General features: G+C 57.2%; 1 protein-coding gene across 1 annotated transcript in view; it reads right to left on the reverse strand.

Moving 5' to 3' along the window:
* The window catches only part of Bcl7a (BCL tumor suppressor 7A), a 22964-nt gene that overhangs the window by 10854 nt on the left and 701 nt on the right, over window positions 1-11409 (reverse strand). Inside the window, exons 2-3 of the mRNA XM_004635894.2 lie at window positions 6405-6486; window positions 3541-3637 (exon numbers count right to left, since the gene is read on the reverse strand). Coding sequence (XP_004635951.1) covers window positions 3541-3637; window positions 6405-6486 — 179 coding nt within the window. The remainder of the gene's footprint in view (window positions 1-3540; window positions 3638-6404; window positions 6487-11409) is intronic.

An 11409-nucleotide genomic window follows, 5' to 3' on the forward strand; every position in this document is an offset into this window, starting at 1 on the left:
AAAAAAAAAAAAAAAAAAAAAAAGAAACACAGAAAAAAGAAAGAAACACAGAGTCCATAAAACTAAAAAGACTGCAAATCTCTTGGCTCCTGCAGGAGGCACTGGCTGTAACACATTCCCTGACAATCGGGGTGGAGGTGTGTGAGCCCTGCCTGGGCTCTGCAAGATGCTGGAGATGCTGGCAGAGTATCACCCGTACCCAGGGCAGGCACAGGAGACGCCACAGCTGAGACACCGAGGCTGGACGTTGAGGGGCAGAGGGCCTGCTGCGCATCGCTCTCCACGTGGGCTGCAGACAAGACCCGTCGGAGCTCCCTCAGAGCGGCATGGGGTTTTTATGTAAATTATATGTCAATTAAAAACATGTTTAAAAATATACATGAAGTGGATATGGCCTGGTGCTGGCAGAAAGCAAGACAGGGGTTCTGGAGGAGAGGGAGGCTCCTCTCTTGCTTTTTTTACTCTTCCTACAGTGATGCTTTTCACAGTTGAAAAACAAGGGGTGGGAGAGCAGCCGAGGGGTCCAGGCTGGCCTCGCAGTCGCTACCAGCACAGGCTGGCCTCAGGTTGGCTGCAATCCTCCTGCTCCTGCCTCCGCCTCCCAGTGCCACGCTCAGCTCTTGTTTTGTTTGCTGTTCGGAGTGCTGAGGATGGAACCCAGGACCTTGGCCTGCTTGGTAGGGGCTGTGACGCTGGCCCCAGCGGATGACTTTAAATGCAGATACCCAAGTGGGGATGCCAAAAATAGTCCCAGAACCTGATGCTGCCTTTCTGGGCCATGCTGCACCTGGGACCAAAGCCATTTTTGTGAAAAGAGAGAGACAAGGGGGGCATGGAAATACTCTAACAGCAGTCCTGGGCACCTATTGCATACCAGGCACTAGGCAAAAGCATTAAATTGGGGGCCGGGGAGACAGCTCAGCAGCATAAGCACCTGCCTGGCAAGCACAAAGTCTTGAGTTTAATTCCCGGTACAAAAAAAAAAAAAAAAAAAAAAAAAGCATTTCATCAGTCAGCTGTTCTCTTTAGATCTGTGGTCTCACTGTGTTCCCAGGCTGGCCTCTAACACCTGAGTTCAAGAAATCTTCCTGCCTCAGCCTCCCGAATAGCTGGGCCTATAGGCACTGGGTTTAAGCTCCCCAACAACTTACTGTTGGGTGCTGTTGCCACCTCCACCTCACAGAAGGGTAAACTGAGGCCCAAGAGGCACAGCCACTCACTCAGAGGGCCAGGTCCCCACATGTCTCTCTACACTCACGCCACTGGGGAGACAGCTTCCTGTTCTCAGCAGACCCTGGGAGCTGACACCTGGACACACCCTTTCCATCTGCACACAAGGGCCGGTGCCTGGGGCACACGCGGTCCCTTGGGAGGCTCAAGTAGGCGGTTCTCAAGTTTGAGCCCCGCCTGGGCCAACTTGGCGAGACCCACTCTCAAAATGAAAATCTGAAAAGAAGGCTGCAGATGCAACCCCAGGGGGGAGCCCCTGCCTGGTCTGTGGGAGCCCCAGGTTCAGCGATGAGACCGCAGCAAACAAAACAACACCACAGGGCAGACGCCACGCACGTCCACTACATTCCAGGCCCGCAGGAACACTGGGCGGGCGCACAGCTGTCCCTGTGCCTTCCAGGGTACCAGGGAACAGAGGCGTGGCCTTCGGGGCCAGTCACCAGCTCAGTCGGCCTTGGCTCCTTCCTGGGGCACCGGCCCAGCGCACAGCCCGATTCTGCCCTGAAGGAGCTTAAACGTCAGTGCCCACACTGAAAGTGATGAACTTCCCAGTCAGGGGAGTGACTTTGCCTCCCTCTGCCTCGGTTTCTCCATCTGTACAATGAGATAGAAACCAAATGCAGGCGAGAGCTCGGAGCGGCTCAGCAGCGCCTGGCTGCAGCGATGGCTTCACACGCCACGCTGTTGGTGCGCCCGAGTTCAGGGGACTGCCTGCTAACCCCACGTAACCTCACCAGTGGGCCTGGCCCTCGGGTTTTGCAGATTAAAGCAAAACAGACCTGAAGGCTGGAGGTTAAACTGCTATCCAAAGATCACATGGCCAGGGGAGGTCCTTGGAGAGTCCGGGTGGGACACCTTGGGGACCCAGACCCCTGCTCTCAAAACACTCAGTCTGGGGGCTCTCAGACAACACTGGGGTATATCAAACCCTCAGCACAGAGGGCTAGGAAACAAATCCTGGCCACAGAGGTGTGGGCAGCTGGGGCTGTGTGCGTGTGTGTGTTTACCTATGTAGTCCAGGCTGGCCTTGAATCTGGGACAATCCTCCTACCTCAGCCTCCTGAGTCCATAATGGGCTTCTGTCATCTGGATTTTAAATACCCTCCAAAGGCCTGTAATATGTTGAAGGCCAGATCTCGGCTTGGCAGTTGGGGAAGTGGTGGCCATTAAGGAGCAGGGCCTGGTGGAGGCCACAGGGCAGAGGGGCGGGCTCGACAGTGCCGGGCCTGCTCCAGCCCTGCCTGCCCGCTTTTTCTTCTCCTGCATCTTGGCCAAGTGGTGAGTGGCATCCGCGCCGTGCCAAGCTGCCCCACCACGGCCCAAGAAAAGTAAGAGCCAAGATCAACCTTTCCCCTTTCTGGGAGGCTGAGACAGGAGGATCAAAAGTTCAAGTCCTGCCTGGGTAACTTGGAGAGTGCCTGTATCAAAATAAAAAACAAAATGGACTGAGAACATCACTCAGTGCAGAGGCTCCGGGCTTAACCCCTAGTACTGCGAGAACAGAAGCTTTCTTAGTTTCATACAAACGCCGGTATGAAGCCCTGCAATGCTGCTAGGACGGGCCAGGAGTGCTCTGCTCTGGCCTACCTGGAGCCAGGGCTGTGTGGGGTTCATGGGGAGGAGACCGGTGCTCCCTCAACAGCAGCGCATAGTCAGGGAGAGAAAGGATCAGAGGGCAGAAGGCATGGTGGGGCCCAGCTACACACACACACACACACACACACACACACACACACACACTGGCTCTGCTAGGAGGGAATTCAGAAAGGAAGGCAGGCTATGGCGGGAGACGACAGCGCCCGGGGTCCTAAGTGACTGCTGCAGAGCCAGCGACCCATGGGCCCGGTGGCAGAGCGACGGGAAGCCACAGCCACTTACACAGCGGGCGAGGCTGGGCCGGGCCAGACAGGACCAAGAAACACACACACCGGGATGCTCCTGGGCACACAGGGCTGCCACGAACACGTTCTGGGAGGCCTGCCACCAGGTGAGGACAGGATCTTTTGTTTGTTCTCGAGACAGGTCTACCTGCGTAGCCTGGGCCGGCCCTGAACTCGAGGTGCTCCTCCTGCCTCAGCCTCGCTGACGGCGGCTGGGCACCACCTCCCCGCTCGGGCTCAGTCCCCCATCAGGCTCTGGCTCCCTGGAGTCCCCCGGCCACAGTGGTGGCAGTGGCGTGGTGCTGAGGAGGGAGCCCGGCCCTCCCCCTCCCCTCCCCTGCCCTGCCCCTCCTCCTCCGCGTGGCACAGTGCCCGCCCGCCGCCCGCACAGCCCGCCCGGAATGCGAACCGACCGGCCGAGGGCACTCACCGTGCATGTCCATCATCCCGGGCGAGGAGCTGTGCTCCGGCGTGGTCACCTCCGAGCCGCACTTCTCGTCTTTGCCTTTCTTCTTGTTCTTGTTTTTCTGGAGGGGAAATGGAGTGAAAGCCAGGTCACTACAGTGTGTGCACCAGCTTGCTTCCCAGAGACGGCAGGGTGAAGGCTCCAGCCATGAGCAGGGGAGGTGATCGCCATGTTGGGCACAGTGCCCCAGAGGCCCTGGCTGGGGGGCTCCTCCTTCTCCAGGCAGAGCCGGGAGCAGCACAGACTTCTCCACTCATTTCCGGGCACCAGGGCCCTGAGGCCGCCTTTTGCACAGCACAGGGAAAAGGAAAATCCAGCGAGGAAGGCGCGCAGGGCACGGTGCAGGTGCCATCTTATTTTTTTGAGACAGGGCCTTGCCCTGTAATTAAAGTTGGCTTGGACTCGCAGCAACCCTCCTGCTTCAGCCTCCCATGTGCTGGGGTTCCATGAATGCGCCACCACACGTGGCCCAGTTTTTCATTTTTAAGGTGCTGGAGGTGGAGGCCAGGGCCCTGCCCAGCTCTCGGCAAGTGTTCTGCCCGTGAGTGAGTGAGGCCAGCGCCGGTTTTCATGCTAGGGATACGACTGTGTTAAACCACACAGCTGAGTCTATGGGTGAGGAGCTCGGTGACTCGATCAGGGTCACAAAGTTTCTTCGAGGTAATACAAAATAACAGTTACAGAGAACAAGGCTGTCTGCGGGAAATATTTACCAGAAACTAGGCTATGGTGGTTCAGGCCTGTAGTCCCTGCACTTTGGGAGGCGGAGGCAGGAGGATCGCAAATCCCAGCCCAGCCTGGGCAATTTAGTGAGACCCTGTCTCAAAATTAAAACAAAACAAAACAAAACAAAAAACAGTGGGGGATATACTTTAGTACAAAGGCCCTAGATTGAACCCCTAGTGTTACAAAAGAGTGACTTCTTGGCTCACGGTTGGAACGTTACCCTTGTGTGCCTACAGTAGCCCTGGGCTCAGTCCCCAACACGGAGACACTGAAAAAAAGGAAGAAAAATGAATTTTATGATATGTGAATCATCTTAACCAAAAACTACTTCACTAGACATGTGGCACAGCCCTGTGATCCCAGCTACTGGAAAGCTGAGACAGGAGGGTCACAAGTCCAAGGCCAGCCTGGTAGCTTAGTGAGACCATGTCTCCAGATAAAATAAAAAGAAGGTTGGGGGAGGGGGGAGGGAGGAAGAGAGGGAGGGGGGAGGAGAGAGACAGAGAGACAGACAGACAGACAGACAGACAGACAGACAGACAAACAGAGATGGGGGGCTAGGGCTACAGCTCAATGATAAAGCACCCTTGGACTCAATACCCAGTACCAAAACAAAACACAGTGACATAAAACCATCAACCCTAACTGTTCTTAAAGTAACATGTAAATTTTGAAACATATCTCACTTTTTTTTTTTTTCCTGGAACTGGGGATTGAACTCAGGCCCTTCCTCTTGTCAGGCAAGCACTTATTCTACGGAGCCATCTCCCTGGCCTTCACTTGTCTAAAAAATAAAAATTTCACTTCTAAAGTAAAAACCAGTAATAGCGCAACCATACAGCAAAGGGGTATTTGGTTTTTGTTTGTGTATTTTGGTTCTCACTATGTAGCCCAGGCTGGCCTTGAAAACTTGCTCCGATCCTCCTGCCTCACACTCCAAGTGATGGGATCAGGGGTGTCCTCTACTATGCTGAGCTCACAACTGGGGATCTAAAGCCACCCCTCTGCAATGCAGATTCCCAGTCTCTGGATTTTGAGGGAAAGAGGGGTTGGAGTGGGGGGCGGGCTGGGCTTGAGACAGGAAGAGCTGTGTTTCCGAGGTACAGTGCCAGGGCCCAGACACTTGGCATGGCCTCAGCGCTCTGCTCCACCCCCCTGGAGGGGTCGAGGCTGGGCATCCCGAGCCGCCCACCTCCCTGTGCCTATGGCCAATCTCCCCTCTGCGGTCCCCTTGCCCTACTGGCCTCTACCATCTTCCACCAGCAGAAATTCCTTGAGCAGGGACCACAGCTATGCCAGGAGGTCATGCTCCTGCCCTTGACCAGGTCTTCGGTCCCTGTGCATCCTCGCCAGGGACACAGAGGGACAGGTGCAGGCCCTGGTGGTCCCTGGAGCCCAGCTGGAACCAGTGGGCAGAGCACAGCCCGGGTCCCATGCCCAGCTCTGGCAACCCTGGAGAGCTACAAGGCAGGGTCAGCGGGAGCCTCAGCCCTGCCTGGAGCCGAGACTCAGGGCAGGAGGCTTGGGCCTGGGGGCTAGAGCCACCCTCCAGCTCTGTCTGTCTGTTCGTCCACTCTTCCATCCATGTCAGGCCCCCCAGGGCAGCTGCGCTCTGCCTTTTCGCTCCTGGGCCTGCTGTCACCCCCAGAAGGCTCTGGCGAGTACTTTAGCGTCAGGCAGACCTGACACTCACTGTGTAGCTTGGGGAGGTGACTATCCCTCTGAGCTGGTGTCCTTAAAGATCAACTCCACAGGCTCAGCAGGAAAAGGGCATGATGCGATCACTCATGTGACCTACAGGCACGGCTGGCAGATGGCCTGGTACTGAAGGCAGCACCACAGCCATGGGGCCAGTCACCTGTCAGTGAGCACCATGCAGGTGGGGTCCTGGGGAGGGGCCACCTTGTGCTGAACTGGATCCCCACAGCTCCCGGCACAGAAGACACAGCTGGCAGGGACAATACGTACCCCGAGGGCCACTCTGTGAGAGGGCCTGCAGAGGGTAGGGACATGGGTTGGGAGCCAGGTCCTATGCTGCCCAGAAGGTAAATGTGGGTGACAGCCCTCACCCCACACCCCAGGGGCCAGGCCCATATACTTACATCATCAACCTTCGGCTCCGTCACAGGGACCCACTTGTAGATTCGGAGGGACGTGTCGCCAACTGTGACCCACTTCTTCTCCCTGCAAAGGACAGGAACAGCCCATGACAGGGATGTCAGGAGCCAGAGCCTCTCACCCCGAGGGGCACAGGTCCTACTGCCCAGGGCAGGAAGGGACGTCTCCCCAGCTCAGCACTGGGGGCTGTGGACGGTGTGCAGAACCAGGCCTTGTGGGGAGCCCTGAGCCCCACCTTGGGCACTCTGTCCAGACCCTAGCTAGGAAAGGGAAAATGACAGGTGGCGCAATGGAAGCGGGTGGCAGGTGAGGTGCCAGCTCCCTGCCACCAAGCACAGCCACATTCCCACCTCCACAGACCAGGGGACAGGCTCAGGGAGCCCCAGAGGCAAGGCTGGGGACTGAACCCCAAGGTCACTGGGGACCCACCACGGCCCAGCACAGAGTCTGGCTGATGCAAGGGACCCCAGAGGCTATCACAGCCAGACACACAGCTGGTCCAGGTGGCACAGCTGCCCGGGCCCCCAGCAATGCCGGTGAGTGGTCCCACTGTGACTGAGAACAGGAGTGGCCTGAGGACCTCTGTGCCCACCAGGCTGCCTGACACTTTTCCGTCTGTGCTGCACACCAAAGCCCACGTTTCGCACACACTAGGTAAGCGCTCCACCACCAGTCAACACCCCAGCCCCCGTATGATCCTCCTGCCTCAGCTTCCTGTCTAGCTGGGACCACGTGTGTGCCACACTCATTTCGGTCTCTGCACCCAAACTGCCCGTGGGTCTCCCCACACAAGTACATGCCCAGTGCACCCTGAAGAGCCACCAGAACAACAGATACCCCCAGCCCCACGCCCCACCAGTGGGCACAAGGGCCTGGCTCCATCCTGGCACTAGGGACATCTCCAGGATGCCAAGCACCAGACTGCCACTCTGATCTCGCCATAACCTACGTGGTGGGAAACACCTCTGTCCCACTTGACAGATAAAGAAATTAAGGAAGGGAAGGGAACCTGGTTCTCCAAAGCCCCAACACTGGGCTGCTTTGTGGAGCAGCTGTCAGGCCCCTGCCCTGTCACCTTTTCTTTCCTTTGAGACAGAGTCTCACTATGTCGCTTAGGCAGGCCTTGTACTCACAGTTCCTCCTGGCTCAGCCTCGAGTGCTGGGATTTCAGGTCACCTCCCACTCTCCTGTCCCTGTGAACACTCTAGGTCCACTCTGAGGAACACGTGCGCGACAGATGCCCCAAAGCAACGCCGCACCACCAGAGCCCAGGCTCTTGCCCACAGCTACTCACCGGCCTCCTCGGACTAGGCCCAGTAAGACAACACATGGGGTTGGAAGTGACTTGTATCTCATGGGACATCCTTGAGGGCGGCAAGCATGCAGGGGGCAACGAGCTGAGATAATGCCGGAGCTGCTGCCCTCCCTGCAGGGACCAGCGCTCAGGCCACCAGCTCAAGGCTCCCCCGGCCCTCTGCCGAGTCCCCAAGTTCCCCTAGGATGAGCATCCCTAGCTGTGGACACTGAGAGGGTTCAGGGCAGAGGCAGACATTGAGAACTTGACCTGCAGGAGGCTGAGGCAGGAGGTTCACAAGTTTGCGCCCAGCCTCTCGCCACTTTACGAGACCCTGTCTCAAAATTTTAAAATGAGAGCGTGCTAGGGATGTAGCTCAATGCAAAGGCCCTGGGTTCAATCCCACTACGAAAGAAGACAAAAGAAACAATGCAGGATTCCCAGACATGGGACTCCTAGAAGCAGCAAGCCGGCCCAGCTGCGATTTCTCACAACTGCCCCAAAGTCATCTGCCCAGAACACCTGGTCCAGGCTGCAGTCATCTTCTGGCTAGGGGGACAGACAAGGAGCCACTGGACATGTTTGCTCTGGCCTGCACAATACTTATAAACATGTTTTTTAAAAAATTGCAAAACTGAAACAAAACCAAAAACAGATTCCATATAAAAATCCAGATTTCTGCCTATTTTAAAAATATGTTTTGGGGTATGGTGGTATACTCCTGTAATCGCAGCACTTGGGAAGCTGAGGCAGGAGGATCACTGAGAATCAAGACCAGCCCGGGCTACATCATAAGACTCTGTCTCCAAATAAATACATAAATAAAACCTGATTCAGGGCACGGGCTTGGGGGAGTACAGCCTGCTTCCGATAGCCCACGACAGCTCCCACCAGTCCCGGGCCCTACAGGCGCCCCACTAGGATTCTCCACCACCACTGAGTACTCTGCACACCCCCTGCCTCGATGGGCCCTGGTCAGACTTCAGACTTGGGAACTGTGACAAAAGCAGGAAGCTCCCCACGCCCAGGCTATCTCCCAACATTTCCTCCCAGCACGGGCTCTTACAGAAATGACAAGGACCAAACAAGGAGACCATCTTGGGGTCACTCACTGCCCAGGGTGACTCTGAGGTCTGCAGAGTGCTCCGAGTCCCTCAGGGGCACCGGCTCCCCAGGAGGCCTGGCTGATGCTGGCTGCATACTAACAAGGCCCGGCGAGCAAGCCCCAGAGGGTGTGCACCAGATCCCAAGGTCTGAACCTCCAGCGCTGTCTCCCCAGCGTCATCCCTACCCCTCCAGCCAGGTCCCTCCAGTGGGGACCCCACATCTTGTTTCCCTCAGCCCTCTCCTGCCACCTGCTCTGCCAGGACACAGGACAAAAGATCAGAGGCCCCTGGTGGTGACAGACGGAGCCCACAGGCAGGGCTGGGGAGGGGGGTAAGTGTTGGGGTCCTGGGCTTAGAAGCTGGGACTACCCCCAGCTTAGGGGCAGTGGGGATACCTGACACCCCAGCTCTCTTCTGGGTAAAATACAGCCACCTGCTCACATGGGCACCTCAGGTAAGTGGTAATTTTCTGGTATAAATAGGTCCCAAATATGGCATAGGATATCCTTTTTTTTTTGAACAGAAAATTGAAGCCAGATGGAACCCTTTCTCCTGATGAAAGAAGTAAGGAAGGAAGGAGAAGGAAGAAGAGGAAGAGGCAGAGCTATACTTTTATACTAAGAAAGCTTTTTTCTTTTTTGGTGGGGATCAACCCCAGGGCCTTGTGCATAATAAGCATGTGCTCTACCCCTGAGCCACATGCCTCACGTAGCCCAAGCTAGCCTAGACTTCACCAGCAATCCTCCTGCCTCAGCTTCCTGAGTGCTGGGAGTGAGCCACCACACCTGGCTAGTAAGATTTATTTTTAAAACTTATTTTGTTTATCTGAAATACAAATTTAACTGAGTGTTCTGTATTTTTATTTGCTAAATCTGGCAACTACACACCCCTGCCCTTGGTGAAATGGATGGCTGGTGGTCACAGTTAATAAACAACCCTGACCTAATCCAAAAGCACAAGGCTGGGCTCAGCCTCTCTGGGGCTGGAGAAACCCTGGCACTAAAGAGGCCCACTTAAAAGGAATCCCCCCCCCCAAAAAAAAAAGGCAAAGCCAAGTTTCTAAAGTCCCTTTCACAATAAGGATCGCGGGTTGGAGCACTGAGTTGTCCTTTTAACAGCCAGGTTAGAGAAATGAGCCCCTCCGTTCCAAGGTCACAAGAAAAGGCCAACCCAGAGACCCCAAGCCTGAGCTCAGCCCTGCTTCCAGAAGGCAGGGATAGGTGGGCCATTTCCCCTTCTCAGCCCCGGGCCTGGGCAACTAGGTTATGTCCCAGAGCGGGGAGCCCCGGCCCCTCCATCTGCTCTTTTCGCAGAGCAGCTGGTGGCTCAGGGCACAGCTGTCACCGACACAGGAGGCTGGGCCGGGGCTGCAACCTGGGGCAGGAGGCCCGCCACGCCTCCAGAAGGAGAAAAGAGAAAGGCAGCTTGCCGGGGCCTTCCCACCCCACAAGCCGGGGAGACACAGAGGACCCTGGCCTCCACCCTAGTTCCTTCTTCACATGGGGGTGAGACCACCCCAACCTTCACCAGGGAGTCCCACCGGCCAGGGGGGGGGATGGCAGGCTGTTTTCCAGGGTGTGCTTTGGCCTGCAGCTGTTTCTGCCATTTTTAAATGGCTCCAGTTGGCCCCTGGGCCGGCCTGGACAGCCGGGGAGCCCCCCACAGCACCCAGGCCTTGGCTCTCAACTTTGGAAAGCCTCCCCTCTCAGGGTTGTGAAAATTCTTTGTCCCGTTGGAGCCAAACCCTGCCCACGGCCGGGCATCCGGCCACCGCAGCGGCCCTTTCCATAGGAGGCCCGGGAGCACGTGGACTTTATTGATTTCCCTCTCGCCTTTTTTTGTTGGATTTGACTCAGAAAGGACAGCTAACTTGTGACACCGCCAGGCCGGACCAGAGGCAGGCCCCCCTTGGTTTGCAGAGACCTGGGCGCTCCTCAAGAAATGACACCCCCAAATATAAACAGCATGTCTGGGCCTGACTGGGACGGAGGCTTTAAATAAAGGGTCAGGACAAGCCCGCGGGCGCTGACACTAGGGGACACCGTGGCGGCTGCTCCTCCCCCTCCCAGACCCTAGTGAAGCCGTGGGAAAAAAAATAATAAAGTTGAAATCAGAGAGCGGGGAGTTTTGAGCAAGTCCGACCCAATGGGGCGATCGGCTCGCGCCGGGCCTGGCCTTGGGGCCGCCTCCGATCGCGACCCCGCCGCGGCCGGGGCAGTGTCCCGCCCCACCCTCCGGGCCGAGGCCACGCCGGACGCGATCAGTTTCGCGCGTGGAAGCCGCGCTCGGCCCACCGGGTCTCGGGGAGCCACCCGCCCCCGTGCCGAGAACAAAAACAAGGGCTCTGCGTGCAAAACAACCGCAGGCGCCGGTGGGGCCGGAACACGCCGGCCGGGCCCGGCTCGGGACCCCTGGGAGAGGCGGCCCGCGCCCGCAGACGCCCGGGTGGGACGTGGGTGCCCCGCGCCGCCCCCATCCTCCCTCCCGCCGCGAGCCCGGGCTCGGGCAGCCCAAAGCGCTAAATTTAAACGGCGGGAGCTCCACAAACTCCGCAGACTCGGGGGCGCCAGGCCCGGCCGGGCGCGGGGG

This window comes from Octodon degus, unplaced genomic scaffold (assembly GCF_000260255.1).
Source record: "Octodon degus isolate 3935 unplaced genomic scaffold, OctDeg1.0 scaffold00076, whole genome shotgun sequence".
NCBI lineage: Eukaryota > Metazoa > Chordata > Mammalia > Rodentia > Octodontidae > Octodon > Octodon degus.